Genomic DNA, 17,039 nt, shown 5'->3' on the forward strand with positions numbered 1-17,039 from the left:
CTTCTTATAACTTCCACAAAATCAAACATATATTTTCCAATCCCAACTCATTCCCTTTCCTAACTCATGTACAACCTTACTCTCACAATTATTTACTCATTCAAAACTAAAACTTATTTAATACTTTCACTTTAAAACAAAATCAGATTATTCAGGGATGAACGTACCATTAATAATTAAATCTAAACAATCCCAATTTGTTTGTTTAAAAGAATGGAACTCTTTCCTAACTATCTTCATTAACCTCTCAAAGTTTACTTTTTAAAATGTAGCCATCTCCCTTCAAGCCTTATGCACCTTAAAAAAAAGGTGGCCTTGAAATCACTTACCTCAAGTTGGGGCAGTAATTATAGCGTTTTCCTTCAAGTCAAATAGGCCTAGAAAATGTGGTCTTAGAATTGCTTCAATTAACTTAAATTTGGGTGGTTTTGCCCACGGTGGATACAAACTACCTATGATTTATGTTTGAATTCAGATGAAGAGTCCCTCATAATTATGCAGATATTGTACTATGTCTCCCCAAAACAAATTAGCATTCGGGCATCTCAAGTGACAGTTCAGTCCTACTTTGAAACACTTCGCTGAAGATTAATAATTTTTAATTTGTGAGAAAACGATCTACATGATCCATAGCCAAAAAACAATTCCACTGCAATTTACACGTTTTAAAACGTGCGATGAAAGTCTATGGCTTTGAAGCGTTAGAATTAAATTCATTAAGCACATTGTGATCTTTAGACTTATACCTCTGTAAAATAGATTTTGGCTTAAGACTTCAGCATAACTTGGATAATCTATGCTTATAATTTTGCAAAGTGCAACAAAGGAAAGGACAGGTGAATTGGGATGGGGATTTGACTCGTCTTCCTCGTGGAGTTCTGAAAATTAACACTGATGGTTCTTCCCGGGGGAATCCAGGCCCTGTTGGTATTGGGGGAGTGGTTCATTGCAGTTCTAACGATGTTAAATTTTTTTTTTCAATGCATAAGTGAGATTACACTAACAATCTCATGGAGGCTCAGGCCATTTTATATGCTGTGGAACAGTGTTGTTTGTGGGGATGATGCAAGATTATCTGTGAGTCTGACTCTCAAGTGGTGGTGAACTTGCTTTCCTTGCAGGAGCTTGCGAATGTTAATTGGCAGCTGGCCACTGTTGTTAATCAGATTCTTCTCTTTTGTATCTCTCTTAAATTCATTAGATTTACTTACATTCCTCATGAATGGCACAGAGCTGCTGATTGTTTGGCCAAATGGGCTTTTGGTCATGCTCTGGGTTGGAATATTATGGATAGGAGGCAACTTCCCTTTGAGATGGTGTAAGAATTTGATTAACTTGTTGTTCAGGATAGAGCTCCTTGTTGAGCTCTCCTTGTTGTAATCCTTTCTATTTAATAAAAATTTTACCCCTCTTTTTCCAAATTTTACAGAATGCTTACTCCAATCTTCAAAACAATCCTGCCATATAAATTGATAAAAGAGTCCAGATCTCTTCTCACCTGAACTGATGTACAACTGAAAAGTGGATGATTTTTCTCAATTCAATTTAGAGCTGCTACTCCTTGTTCATACAATCTGTATTCATTTTTTAATTAATGTTTGAATTCAAATCTCAGTCATCGCGTAGATTCTCCAATCTATGTGCGCTAATGAACACTGCTCATTCAGGATGCATCAGTCCTGCCAACCCAGGGAATTCTCCAACCACATACAAGATAAGGGGGCTCCAGTGCTGAATCAAGCCTTTGCTGCTTATAAACAGGAACAAATACGTTTGTCACCTCTGCGTACTTATCAAGGGGGGTTTCTCAACCTGAATGGGCTTTTCGCATGGTACGCCTTTGACAAGTATAGCCGACAAAACATGATCTTCCTTAAAGTTGTTCGATTAGACTACAATTTTCTGTTGCATTCGTTCAAGTTGTTCAATAAGATAAAAATTTAATTGTGATATTGCTATCAGGATTTAACTGTGTAGTTCTTGAGTCAAACTCATTGATCTATGTTTCATGAGTAATGGTTCATATGAACCCATCTCTCATGAGAATGAATACTCATTGGATCTAGGTGACGTTCATAGAGGCGAAGCACAAACTTTTGTACTACTCCAGTTTGAGCATGCTTAACTATGGCATTTCCTCCATGATTAAACCCACTCTGCTTGTAACCCCATTTATGAAACCTTCACCAAGTGTTGTGCCTTATAAACCATTCATTGAAAACACCTTAAGCTAATCAATATGTTGAACCTATTTATCCAAAGATATAAAAACATAATGTTGAGCGAAATCCTATATGATTAATAAATATTTATCCTCACGAAAACACGGTCTATAATAAAAGTATTGTCTGAATTCACTTCAAAAGGTACTGCTAGAAATATGTGCATATGACATGTCATTCCGACTGACATATATAGACTGTTTTCAAGTCCTGTCCTTGGACATGTTTTTAATTCGAGCCTGTATTTAACTGATATTTCTGTAATACAATCAATAAGTATAAATAGGTTTCCAACAATTTCCTTTTTTATAAGCAACTCACATCTAAAGTTGTATGCATTGGAAAGATGTGCCAGGACAGTTTCATGTTATGAATGAAAAGACCAGTCTCCGAGATTTCTTCTAATCACATGAGCTCACTGAATAAGTTTGACCATATGACCAAAAAATCATGTACAAAATCAGCGCTAATTTATTAAAACAATTGACTGTTTAAGTACAAGTATGCAGCAACAAAAGCTCCAACTCCTAACCCAGAGACAAGAACTAACGTAGTATTCCTGCAGATATCAGCAACAAAATAACTTGAGTGAGCAGAGAAATACATGTTTCCAAAGTGAGCCTTCCAATAGTCCATTAAAATAAAATCATAAAACCAATAACTGACATTAGAAAATCTGAAACTCAAAGGCAATGCACGTTATTCCTTTCAAATAATTATTTTCTGTAATGTTAAAACTTCAGTACTGTCTCATCTCTAGCATCCAGTATTCACTGCACAGTTGTGCCTGCTTTCATCTCAAAAAATGATGATTTCAAATAACAATTTCTATTTTCTTTTATTAATTTATAGTAACAAGCTTCTGAAGTTTCAACTATTGTTACACATTAGTACGTTAGATTTTTGAAAAAACAAAGGCACTAATACATTGAAATGTCAGTACATCTGATAAGAATTTGATTTCGTTTTCCAACGGTGTGAACTTATCCGTATGTGTAGAAATGGATTGTTAATGTTGTTAAGGTCCACTTTATGGGTAGATATCATATTCCTCGTCTATACTACTGTATGGATCTCGAAGTTTTAATGGGTATTAAAGATGCTCCTCTGCTTTGCATAAATGCAAACTACAATGTTATGAGAAAATGACATGGAAATGAGTTGGAAAACCTATATATTTACTTGAAATTTATGTTTGAGATGAGCCAAGTGAGAAGTGCAAGCAAAGTTAGCACAAGTATAGACATCCTTTAAGGAATTCAAAGTCTAGGGTCAGTATCATAGAAATCAAGCAGTCACCAAAAACGGCAAAATGGATTCTGTAAGACAGGTAGGAATTATTATATAGAAAATTTTAGCCCTTTAACACATAAATGCTCTAAAGCTTTTGCTGCAGCAATTGCCATCCCCTGATCTTACCCTTTTCTTGTTTATTTTTAAGTGAGGACTCATAAAGCAGAGGAACTGTGGTAAACCACGGTCCTTAAGTGAGAAATGCATCAAGCCCTATAATCAGGTTTATCCATATTTTGCTGCTAGAATTTATGCTATGCATGCAGTTAATATCACATAGATTCATCCTATTGCCATTGTCAACTAACTCTAATGCTAAAATCTAGATCAACGTGCAACTTTCATACAGTTCAAAAACTCAAACGAAAGTTAAGAAGCAGAGTGGGCAATGAGGCATACGCATCTCCTTCTCTTTTCAATTCTTCTTTACGAGATTTCCGAGTGGATGTGTCATTCACATTCCTTCCTACAGGCTGTGCATAAGGTCGGAATCTTCTCTTGGGAGCACCACAAACTGCAGACAACAACATATACACAAAGATTTGCATTTCATTACTTGAACCGATAAATCATTCACAGGAATATCGCTAAGAAAAATACACACTAGCTTTCAAACAATCATTTAGTTCATGATAGAAATAGCAAACTAAATTGACAGCCAGTAAAGAAATGCAAGGTTAAAATAAACAGCATATGTAATCCCAGTTTCTTTTAGAACCACTTTAGTATTGATCCATCTTTTGCTCTTCAACTCTAGTCACCCCTTCAAAAGTCCTTACAGTGAGAGAGACAAACATCGGGAAAAATTCAAAGTCTATCTTATTGATAAAATCTATTTTTCGGATCACACTTTATGCTTGTGGGCATCATGCAGCTCCTTGAGATATAAGATCTTTCCCTATATATAACTGCATCAAATCCCAAATCACCATACTTCGCATGCCATATAATATGCAGTTTGCCACGGTCTCACTTCATAAGAGCCCAAGTTGAAAGTCTTGCTTTCACTTTACTGATTGTTGCATCTTTTCAACATTAAGCAGCACATGTAAGGGGGATTCAGAAATAAAATGTGCTTTAAACATCTTGACCTCATGACTAATGCTCTGAAGAGTAGTTCCAAATGGTCAAGCACACTCCAAAATTTGCATTAGCATTTTCTTAATATGCACAAAATGACACAGTGCAGTGAAGAATGGCCATAAACTTTGCCCACCTGTATTGACAAGTCCTAAGGACACCTGAAACTGTCTCTTCATGGTTGAGACCTGTTCAATACTCATATCATTATATCATTGGCATCACATTCAAAATTACTTCTCAAGCTATGATTTGATGTTTGTAACAACTAATTGGAAAACTCCACGCAGAAGGGGAAATACCAATCTAATTCATAACATACTGAGGCAAACTCCACCCAGAAGGTGAAACCTCAATTTAACTCATAACAAACTGAACAATCCAGATGAGTTTTCAGTCCTATAAGTAGTTCATATTGATTATGCAAGCTTCAATGTAAAAATAGGGATGCTCAAAACTGAAAGACTAGTTCTGTTTCCAATTCCCTAAACAAGTGAACTCGTCTATCTCGTACTGTGTCGGAAATTGGGTGTACATCTCTATATTCTTTGCAGGTGAAACTGGAAATAAGGTATCCTGCTAAGCGTGGTTGAGGGCTTAAAGCGTGGACCAAAACCAGCTCAAATTCAATAAAAGTATACATCATCTTAACCTTTCTTAGAGCCGTCGTCCGGTAGTTCATTAAAAATTAGGTACATCTTAGAAGTTATCTCCAGGACTGCCAGATACAATGCAGTTTAATATGAAACTCAATAACATGATAAAACCAGGCAGTCATAATCTCGTGCTTCAGACTTCAACAGAAAAGGGGAAATTCACTACATCATGACAAATATAGCAATAAATAAAACTGTGATCATATATGTCTACCCATTGGTTCTTACAAGAGCTAATGTACATGAGAATGGTTAATTAAGGGGACTGAATAGGGCACGGGATAAATATAAATTACCTAAAAAGCAGCGCTATTCCAATAATGGAAAAGAGAGGACTCACCGGGGCAGAAAAAATTATCAGGCAGCTTCTCAAACGGTTTCCGATCATTGTAAATATAGCTTCAATGAAAATACCCAATTCCCAATTAGAAAACAAAATAAAGCAGAACCCTCATCACAAAACAATTCCGAAACAGAACTAGTTGAATTGTATATCAATCAAATACCCGCAATCTCTGCAAATGTAAGCTTGACTGCACGAGACTTTCAGTGTATATCTTGGAGGGCCCCTTACATCTGAGAGAGGTGAAAAAGATGCACCGCCATTGCCAAATGCAGAGCTAAGGGCATATCTATTAGCGGTTTGCCGTACATTGGTGCCCTTACTCTTACTGCAACTGCCTATTGTGGGTCTGTAAACTGCCAATGGAGTAGTAACTGTGCCTGTGGCTAGAGTGGCTCCTTGTAAAGCCATCCCTGAGGCAGGTGTCAGGTGTTTATGGAGGTCTGTGCAGGGTATTGTTGTATAATGGGAGTGAATGGGAAGCGTGAATGTTATAGGCGAGGGGGCTTAGAGCGTGGCCTACATGCTCCCACAAAAGTTCCTTATCCATACGACGGCCATACTAGAGCTTTCCAGTGTAAGAATCTGCCGAAGGGCTTGTAAGCATTTGATATTAAGCATAGCAGTCATACTTACCAATCATTTGCTTCCGCATTTAGTGATGGTATCCACGACGATACGCTGAGATTACACTTGTCCATCACGTTCTTTTATATATATATATATATATATATAAAATCTACTAAGCATCATTTTGTATTTTTTTAGACACAACTTGGAAGCCGATATGCATTTGACAATTTTGCCAATTGTTAGTTTATTGTATTTGTCGTAGGCAATTGCAATCACCAATATTTAACAAGTGATTAATCTTTTAGAACAATCAATGCAAGTATTATTTTTCAAAATTTAAAATTTTGATTTTTATAATGTTTATTTGTGAAATTTTTAATTTTTAATTTTTTTAAATTAATTTACTTGAACTTGATTGGCTCATACAGTTGGAGTCTTATAGGAGCGAATTTTAAGCAAGTACTACCCGATATTGATATTTTTATTTTAGTGTGCTTCTTTAATAAATAAAAATAACATTGTATGAATTTTTTTTTGAGTTTATATATTTTAGCATACAATAGTATTAACTTTGATAATTCTTAATGCTATAAGTTATTTATACATAAACAAACAAGTGAAAAGGTTAAAACAAATAGTTATTAATAAAAGATGTAATTATGAGTCACTATAATATACTTAAAATGTAGCAACTATTTTATATTAGCAAAGGATGGATCACGAAACATTCTAAATTTAATAATAATTAATGTTATTAACTATTGTACAAAAGAATTAGTTATTAGTTAAAAATTATCAAGTCACTATAGTATGCTTAAATGATTATATTTTTAAAAGAGTAATATTGTATATAAAATATTATTTCTACACAAATTAATTATAAATATTTTTATGTTAAAATGTATTAAGTTCAAATAGTAAAATATTTAAAATAGAATGAGAATTTCTTAACATTTCTAAATTATAAATTAAAATGAAAAATATTTCCTTTATATTTTGTCATCCACATAAGTTAATTATATATATATTTTGACTTGATTACACAAAAAATAAATGGATGGAATGCGAATTTGAAGTTGGATGTCCTAAACTTTGTTGCGGGTGGATGCAAATTTGAAGCAGGCTTTATTGTTTATTTGAATCGTTGCGGTTACATATTTGAAGCAACCTTTATTGTTTTTTGGCGGATGCGAATTTGATCCAACATATTTGATCTTTGCAAATGCAATTTTGATCTCTAAGGATTTTGCGATTGTGATTGGAATCAAGTGCAGGAAATTTTGCCTCTGCAGATATAACATTACGAATTTGATCTGCCATTGCGAATTTGGAGCTTTCTGATCGGATCTTCTCCCTTCGATCCGCATTAAATTTGCGAGCGGGTCTCCACCTAGGGCTTTGTCAAGGTGGCGACCTCCAATAATGCCCATGCTGATGGTGGGGGACTACGCAACTCTTCCATGCGGCTCTTCAATCTAGACGTATCCCTTTCTACATCCAACATTAAAGACTTTAAAATGTCTATGGTGAGTGGTAATGGTAAGACCACCGAGCAAGTACTAGGTAATACATTTTCGACGATAGTTAAATCTGCTCCAGGTAATGGCATTAGTGACCATGTCTCCCATAGCAGCGATCGACCTAAGTCTTTTTCTGAGGCTGTGGGTTGATCATTGATCATTAACGATAGGGCAAGCTTTGAGTTTGCAAGCGCGGGTAACAATGATGTCTCCAAATTCGGTAAGACCCCTTTGGCTTCTTTGTCTCCTTTTGCCATTCTTCCTAATCCTAAAATGTTGGAAGAAATTGTTAAGGAAAAAGATAGATTAAGAGATACTGTTTTTTTTCTTAGCTATTGAAATTGATAAATGTCCACCAAGAAAATTTATGGATGATTGGTTCCATCATTACTGGAATAACAAACTTGGGTTGCATATTTCATTCTGTAGGCAAATACAAAAGAATCTATATGTGATTTTCTTTGTGAATCATGATGCTCAAATAGAGGTTCTTAATAAACAATATTGGAATGTGGGTTCAACATCTTTTAGGGCTATTGCTTGGTCACCAGAGGCTGTCCATGAGGAGGTTCTCACACTTTCGACTCCAAGATGGATTATTGTAAAAAACATTCCCCCTTTTTTGTGGCATTTTTTGCCACATTTGCTTGAGCCTATTGGTAAAATTATTCGAATAGATGAAACTGTGAGACTCGTCCGGCATATGGAAACTAGGATTCTTATCTCTCTCTTGCCTGGTAAGGACCTTCCTACCGATATTTCTATTAACATCCTTAATTATGCTTATATCTATCCTATAGAGATTTTGGGGGGTTTGAACGCTTGTTTTCTTTGCCGCAAAGAAGGCCACCTCCGGAAGGATTGTCCGGTCATTAGGAAAAAAACCTAATCCCTCCAATGATTCAACTAAAAATATGGTTAACCCTCACGTCACTAGTAATCCTCCCCTTGAGAATGCTCTCTATTGTTCAACCCCTGCTTCTTCTTCTTCCTCATCACCTCCCACCGAAACCCCTAACCCCACTAATATTTTGACTAATGTTGTTCCTAACATTGTTTGACTTGAGAATGTTTCTACTAAAAATGTGCCTAACCCCCTCTCTGATATTATTGTTTGGCCTAAGAATGTTTTGTGTGATACCACTCCTACATTTGGAGGTCTTCAGATGCTCCCCAATCTTGATTTAGCTATTGATCTTAATACAGATGATGGTTTTACTGTTGTTTAGGATAAGAAAAAAAGAAGGGGAAATAGTGTCTTTGTGCCTAAAAATTTTCACCCCAACAATAGTAATAATCAACATGTTAAATTGTTAACTGGTCCTACTTTGACTAACGTGAATACTATCAGTCAGAATGCTAATATCAATTGTAAGCCCCAAACCAGTGAATCCTCTCGAAAATTCCCCCATAAAATCTTTCGAGAGATTGGGGAGGATTATGAATTTGAATTTATTCCAGTTGCCCCATTCCCCCGAAGTCTAATAATGGGCAGTGCATGGATGTGGATTCTCTAGTAGATATCGAAGATGATGTTAACACCAACTCTCCTGCTACCAGGCGAAGAGGAAGACCACTTGGTTCAAAAAATAAGCCATCTGTGCCTAAACTAGGGGAGTCCTCAAATAATTTTTTGGTCCTAGCTCATCAAGAGGGTATTGTGTGCTCCGCCTCTAACATTTTGTCTCAATGAATTGCCTATCTTGGAATGTGAGGGGTTTAGAGTCCCCTTATAGAAAATTTGTTATCAAGCGATTGTTAAATTCTCTGCATTCTATAGACTTCTTTATGATGCAGGAAGTTAAGTTTGTGGGATTCAATTTGGATTCTAATCTCAATTTTATTTGGAAAGATGCTATTAAGTTTTTCACTAACCACGAGAGAGATAGAGGAGGAATTGCCCTGCTTATTAGTAACAAATGGGGAAAACATATTACTAATAATGGATGTTCTCCTTGTTAGAGAGTAGTTTGGGTTACCTTGCAATATGATGACAAGACCTTTGGGGTCTGTGTTAGTTATGCCTCAAATGACCCTAAGGAAAGAATTGAGCTTTGGAAATGGCTTATAGACCTTCCAGATATGCCTTGGCTCTTTGGTGGAGATTTCAACATGATTGAATCTCAGGATGACAAGTCGGGGGGCAGTCCCTTTCATTGGAAGGATAATGAATTTTTTTATTGGAATGGATTTTTAAATTCTAAATATCTTTTTGATCCTATTGCTGGTAACATGAAATCCAACCCTAGATTATGGCACACCTGATGCAACTTTCAACAGGGCAATGCTAGGATTTATTCCAGGCTTGACAGATTTTATGCCAATAAGTATTTTTTCTCTTTTCCTCCGAATATCTTTGGATTTATTGTTCAGGTTATTGCCACCACTTTGTCTGATCATCACCCTATTTTGACTAAGGTTAATTTTAACAGTAGTCCCCTTCAGCACAAGTCTAGTAGCAATAAATTCATCTCAAACACTAGCCTCCTTATGGATGAGGATGTTCTTGCTGCTGTGCAGATTATTAGAGGTATCAATAAAATTAATCTTCAGCACCTGTCCCATCTTGATAGATGGAAATCTAACCTTTCTTCATGGAGGATTTTTCTTCAAACTAATGGTCAAAAAAAGGCTAAGGATTACAGGTTTGTTGAAAAACAACTATCTTCTAAACTGCAAATAGCAGAGAACAACATCCAAAGAGATTCCTCCAATATGGATCTTCTCTCTCGGGTTATGGCTGCCAAAGATGCTCTTAGGAAGCATCGACAAGTTAGGATTTGTGGAGCTAGGATCATATCTAGAGCCCACTGGCTCCAACATGGGGACAAGGGCTCAAAATTTTTCTTCAATCTTCTTAAACATAAATATATTAAAGAGTCCATTGATAGACTCTCGATTGATAATCAAGACATTTCAGAGAAATTATTATTCAGGCTTTTGTTGATTACTACAAGACTCTTTTTACTTCAGAAGACTCCTTTGAGGCTAAGTCTTTAAGAAATAAATGCAATTTGCTTATTCCTAAAAAGTTATACTTGGATGATATTGTTGTACTTACTAAAGATATTTCTATTGAGGAGATTGAGGGAGCTATCAAGGCTCTCAATAATGATAAGACCCCAGGTCCTAATGGTTTTCCTATTGAGTTCTATAAATCCAATATTAGTTGGATATGTAAGTATCTCCATGACTATACTTTGAAGCTTTTTCTATTGGCTCCTTGGTACAGGATGTTAATAGAGGGATCATTAAGCTCCTCCCCAAGGATGGAGATATGACCCTCATTAGGAATTGGAGGCCAATTGCCCTTCTTAATGTGTCTTATAAGATTTTGGCTAAAATTATGGCTCTTAGGTTAGTCAATATTCTTCCTAAATTTGTTAACTCTACCCAAACTGGTTTTATCAAGGGTAGATATGTTCTTGAGAATCTCATAACTAGTTGGGAAGCCATGGAGTGGTCTAAATGCTCACACCAAAACTCAGCCATGCTTCTTTTGGATTTTGAGAAGGCTTATGACAAGGTTGAATGGGGGTTTATTCTTATGATGTTAGAGGCCTTCGATTTCCCTCCCTCCTTTTGTAATACTATGCAAGTGCTTCTTAGCAATGCTTTTGCCCAGGTTGAAGTTTATGGTGTTCTCTTTGCTCCTTTTTCTCTATTAGAAAAGGGTGCCCTCTGGCACCTTCTCTTTTTGTTATTTCTTTAGAGGCTCTTTTCTATATTCTCAGAGATAATTCTTTATCTCCTAATGTCAGAGGTATCTATTTTCCTAATGATGAAGAGCTCATCAATTGCTAGTTTGCGGATGATACTGCGTTGTTCTTTGAGCTTTCAGAAAGTAATTTTAACACTTTGTAATATAAGCTCAGTTTTTTTTGTTCTATATCTAGGGCTAAAATATCTCAAGCCAAATTAGTTTGTTTGGGGTGGGATGTGCAACCCCCGAATTGGTTTGCTCAATACAATTTTTAATGGGGAAACCCCAATAAGATAACTAGATATCTTGGTATCCCTTTCTCGGTGGAACCTGCCCTCAAAGACATATGGTCATGGATTAAAGAGAAAATTGATAAGAAGCTTAACAAATGGCATAATAGGGCATTATCTCTTGCAGGCAAAATTTAGGTTTGCCAGAAGATGTTGTCCTCTTACACCATTTACTATTCCTTTGCCTGGTTTTTTAACAATTATCAAATTGCTGAAATTCAGAAGTCCATCAAACAATTTCTTTGGTCTGATGGCAAGGGTAATAATAAAATTCATTCTGTTAAGTGGGCTTGGTGCCACACTGACAAGACCCTTGGGGGACTTGGGCTAAAGGATTTAAGAATTTAGGGTATTGCCCTGTCTACCAAATGGATTTTTCAATCCATGGAGGGTGATTGTCCTTGGAAAGTGTTGGTTAGAAACAACATTGAGAGAGGTGTGCCTAAGAAAGCCAAATCTTGGACTAATCTCCCCTTTTGCGACCTCATTATTAGCAATTTTCCTGTCATGGTCTAGGGTTCTACGATCTTCAGATCTATTTGGAAGGCCTGGGACCATGTTAGGAAATTCATCACTAACAAGGATTTTCATTGTAATAATCAACTCCATGGTGAAAGATCCATTTGGTGGAATCTTCACCTAAATGGTAAACCTTTGGCCCTTACCCAAGGGTGGTCTGCTAGACTGTGGGCTAATAAAGGTATTAAGCAGTTCATATATCTCTTTGAGCAGGATCATATCTCTCCTTGGGATGTGCTTAAAAATAAATATGATATCCTTGATTCCCATAAAAGAACTTATAACATGATTGTGCAAGCTATTAATGGTCTTCCCACTATATGCCATGTTGATTCTCAAAGGCACCTTAAATGTAACTAGCCTGGTGGAGTTGGCACAAATTTTCTTAAGGCCAAGAATATATACAAAATCCTTGATTGTAATACTGATATTATTGATCATGTCAATGCTATTTGGTACTCGTCTTATTATGTTGATGTTTGGAAAAAATACTTTGATATCTTATGGAAGAATTCTGTTGAGCCTAAAATTAGATGCTTCGGATGGTTAGTCATGTTGGACAAGCTACCTATTAAGAGAGATTTATCTAACTTTGATATTTGTAATTTATGTATAGTTCCTGAAACTGGTAGAGATATTCTTTTAGATTGTATTTTTGCTAAAGAAATATGGAGAATGTTTGGCATTGTTTATCCTATTGATGTTAATATTCTTGATATTATTACTGGTCATATTAATGGTCTTCCTAAAGATACCAATTTATTTTGGAATATTTTATCATCTAACATTCTTTGGCAGATTTGGAAGTGCAGGAACGAGGAAAGGTACCAAGGTAAGCTAAGGGATCTTACTGAGTTTTTTCGAAAACTCACTTATTTTAAAATTTCTTTACAGGTGCAAGTTAGTATGCTGATGGAGTGGGACAAGATGAGAAGGTTCCTTCATGATAGGCATACTGCTTTTTTCTACTACGAGTTGAAGCATGGATACCAATGGCATAGAACCCTGGCTGATCTATAGGCTTTTGAGCAAGCTTGCATTAGGCTTAACAATGAAATTAGCAAGAAAGTGAATGATAGAAAAGAAGATTTAAGAAAGTAAAAGGGTCGTTTGGATGGAGGGCCCCTTAGATTGGACTGCTTGGGTGGTCAAGTACTATGATGTTCTTAGATAGATAGTCCTTCTTCTCCTCTTTTTTGTTATGTTGTACAGTTGATGTTGTTTTTCCTTAGCGAGGCTTGGCCTCCTTGTTGATTTTCGTGGTGGTACTTTGGTTGCTTTGTATTTTCTGATTCTCTTATATCTAATAGAAAAATTATATATAATTTTACATTAAAAAAATATTTTTAAATACTTAAAATCGAATGATTTCTTTCAAAATTATAAATTAGATTTATTATTTTGTAAAAGTTCCATCTAAAAATGTTAAATATTAATCAAATATTAACATATTAATAAATTTATTTAATATATTATATTTTTTTAACTATATTAATTAAACTATAGTTTATGGTTTATGGTAAATACAAGCCACTATGTGGCACTTGTTCTTTGCTTATATTCAATTTGCATTGCTTTATTTATAAGCATTACAATCTATTTTAATCAAAGTATAATTTTAAATTTTTTTAATTCAACTTTGTTGAACTTAAAGAAAAAAAATATTTGAAAAATTAAGGTAAATTATTCTTTATACTCAAATTACAATAAGTTTGTTTACAAACATTTTAATTTATCTTAATTAGCTTTAATTTTTTTACAAAAATATTATAGTTAGTATTTTTAGCAATTATTTTTTATTTAGTTTAATGTTAAAGTGAAGAAGTCATTTGATTTAAACAATTTCTTAACTTATATAAAATAATTCAGAAGTTTTATCCTAAATTTAATTAAAAATTATAATATTAATTACATAATAATAACAACCATTTTAACTTTTCCTATAATAATTTTTTTTATCTTAAAAATAATGTACTATTCTACCTAATTAACTTATTACAATTATGACAAAAACAAGCCACTATGTGGCACTTGTTAAGAGTTCGGATCTTTTTAAAAAATATTTTAATGATTGAACTAAGATTAATTTTTAAATCAAATTTTTTTGTCATGTACGATCAATATGTAAATATTGATTCATTGGTCAAAGTCTATATTGGAGTGCTTTTCAGAATTGATATTGTTATTTTATGTTGTACAACTTTGAAGGAAATATTATTATATAACTAGAATGAGATTTTGTTTTGCACTTATAATGTTTCACAAAATTATGGAAAAATATCATTTTTGGGCTTGTGATATTTATTTTGTTTACTTGTCTAATCAGTAAAAAATAATTTAATATCAATGTATTTATCATATTATTTGGAATGCAAATTTAAAATTATAACATTTGAACACAATATTGTATGTTATCATCAATAATAAATCCAAATATATTATCGTTAGTGACTAGATTATGCAATAACCCTAAACCTTAAAGTAATAGTGTGTACTTATTTTAATTGAATGCACATACTATATGTCATTATGCAATAAGGAGTTTGTCAGCAACTATATCGCAATGGGTTATTGTACCCAATATTTGTAGAATGCATCAATTAAAACTAAATTTTTTAGATTCACACAATCTCTTTTTCCTTACATATTTGTGCGTCCCCAAGAGTTGAATGGAAAAACACACTACAAAGACAAGGACAATAAGAAGTAAAACCACTCCTTGTTCTTTCTCCAACAAGAATAACTAAACTTGTAGAATGTATCAACTAAGACTACATTTTTTGAATTCACAGAATCTCTTTTTTCTTACATATTTGTGCAACCTTAAGGCTTGGATGGAGAAATGTGAGGTGAAAAAGGTTTGGGCAAATATGAGAAGAAAGAAGTACCTACATTAATGAAAAATCAAGAAAGTTCAAGAATTGTGACATAGAATAAAAAAGCTAATGTTAGAATTCTTTAGAATAACTAAGAGGGGGGGCGAATCAATTATTCAAGGTCCAGATGTACAAATAAAACTTTTCAGTGCTAATCAGATCCATATCCATAAAACCTTAACATGCATGCATCCATTAGATCATACAATACCTTAACTTAGTAGGTTACTGTCCTAGGTCAAAATAACTTTGTAGAAATGTAAACATGAAATACCATAAGCACATTCACACAATTTGACACAAGGATTTTATATGGAAACCCAATTTGGGGAAAACCACCAATAACATGTTACCAATTCTCACTCTTCTGAAGTGATGCCTTGTGAAAGGCCAACCCTATTAAAGGTTACAACCCACATTGTTAAATGTGACCTAGTTAAAGGATTTCAATCACCCTATTACGAGTGAGCCTTGTTAGAGGATTTTAAAAGATTCCATTAGCATGTCACTCGATTAAAGGATTTAAAAATTACTATTGTATGACTAAAATGTGAGCACACGAACTATGAGTCATTATATCCAAGATTGCTCAAAAATGAGGTCATGAATGGTGGCTCATAGCTATCTATTCATGGAGCGCAAGGGTTTATAATGGAGGCCCTCAGTTTGACCTAGTTTGTGCCCATGCAAGTACACCATGAAACAAGAGATTCAAGGATTCAAAATGCATGCAAATGGAGATGAAAACTAATCTATATGATAACAATGCAAAACAATGGAAGATCTAATCTATCAATGCAAGATCTAAGCTAATATGAAAATGAAAGGATGAAACCTCATGATGGAAGCCATGGATGCATGAGAGAAGAAGACAAGAAGATAGAAGTTCTCCACAAAAAGCTTTAGTATTCAAACTCCTCCTTCAAAAATCGCTCTCCAAACTTGCAACGTAACAATAGGATAATAATAGATCAAAAATGAGGAGATGGCTCTCCCTTATAAAGAAAAATGTGGAGGTGGAAAGCTTCTGACGACCAATATGAGATAATAGAGTTTGATCCATGTGAGACAAAATTCCACCAATGAGAAAAAATGAGAAGAATTAAATGAGGGAAGGAAAAAAGAATTTATTTAATTTTTATTTATTTCATTTCCTTTTTCACGTGGGATTTATTTAATTAAAAGGGAGCAAGTTCTTTTAATTAAATAAGAAATATTTAATTAAATTAAAAGAGGGGTTTTTCTCGTAATTAATTAAATGTGGATGAATTTAATTAAAAGAGAGGTTTTCTTTTAATTAAATGGGGATTTATTTTATTTAATTAAAAGGGAGATTTTTTTTAATTAAACAAGACTTAAGATAAAATGGTCAACCTTAGAAATGAAATAATCAAATTTGATCAAGGAAATTGATTTAGATTGATTTAATAAAATATTGGAAACTATTGATTCAAGAAATTTGATAAATTGAATAATGGGGGGCCATAGTCTAGGCGACCATTTTAGGGTGCATAGATTTGCCCCTCTTTGAATAATGTGTGATTGATTTGGGAAAATATGTAGTCAAAGAAAGAAATTGAAGTGTGAGATCAATTTGGGATCACAAAACAACCCAGATGTGTGGTCAATTTGGAACACATCAAGACAAAGAATACTAAATTTTGACTTGAAAAAATCGAGGATAAAATTGATAAAACTAAATCAAGGATTGAAATTGATAGGTATCGCCCCCTCGTGATCAAAATCGAAATGAGATAGAGGAGAAACAACAAATTGATAAATTTGATCAAATCAAACAAAAGATAAAGTTCATGATGTAAGATGAAAGATATAAGAATCACAGAACCAAGTTAGATCATCAAGCATGAAATATGATGCCCCAAAGTTGAATTAGAAGAAAAGAAGTGGGGTAAAAGAAAATGGAAGATAGAAGTTTGGAAGAGATGAAAATAAATAGAAAGAAG

The 17,039-nt window shown here is 34.2% G+C and overlaps 1 protein-coding gene across 1 annotated transcript; it reads right to left on the bottom strand.

The window, feature by feature from the left end:
* Positions 1-2,333: 2,333 nt before the first annotated feature.
* Positions 2,334-6,284, bottom strand: LOC149551390 (Rubredoxin-like superfamily protein). Its single transcript, XM_089786899.1, has 4 exons — positions 5,758-6,284; positions 5,592-5,650; positions 3,915-4,029; positions 2,334-2,781 (listed from the first exon to the last, which is right to left on the bottom strand). Exons 1-4 carry the CDS (start codon positions 6,003-6,005, stop codon positions 2,697-2,699), a joined length of 507 nt encoding a protein of 168 aa, XP_089643025.1. The 5' UTR covers positions 6,006-6,284; the 3' UTR covers positions 2,334-2,696.
* Positions 6,285-17,039: the final 10,755 nt, after the last annotated feature.

The sequence above is a fragment of the Cupressus sempervirens genome, chromosome 6 (genome assembly GCF_028749045.1).
Source record: "Cupressus sempervirens isolate cs-2001-9-10 chromosome 6, ASM2874904v1, whole genome shotgun sequence".
Classification (NCBI taxonomy): Eukaryota; Viridiplantae; Streptophyta; class Pinopsida; order Cupressales; family Cupressaceae; genus Cupressus; species Cupressus sempervirens.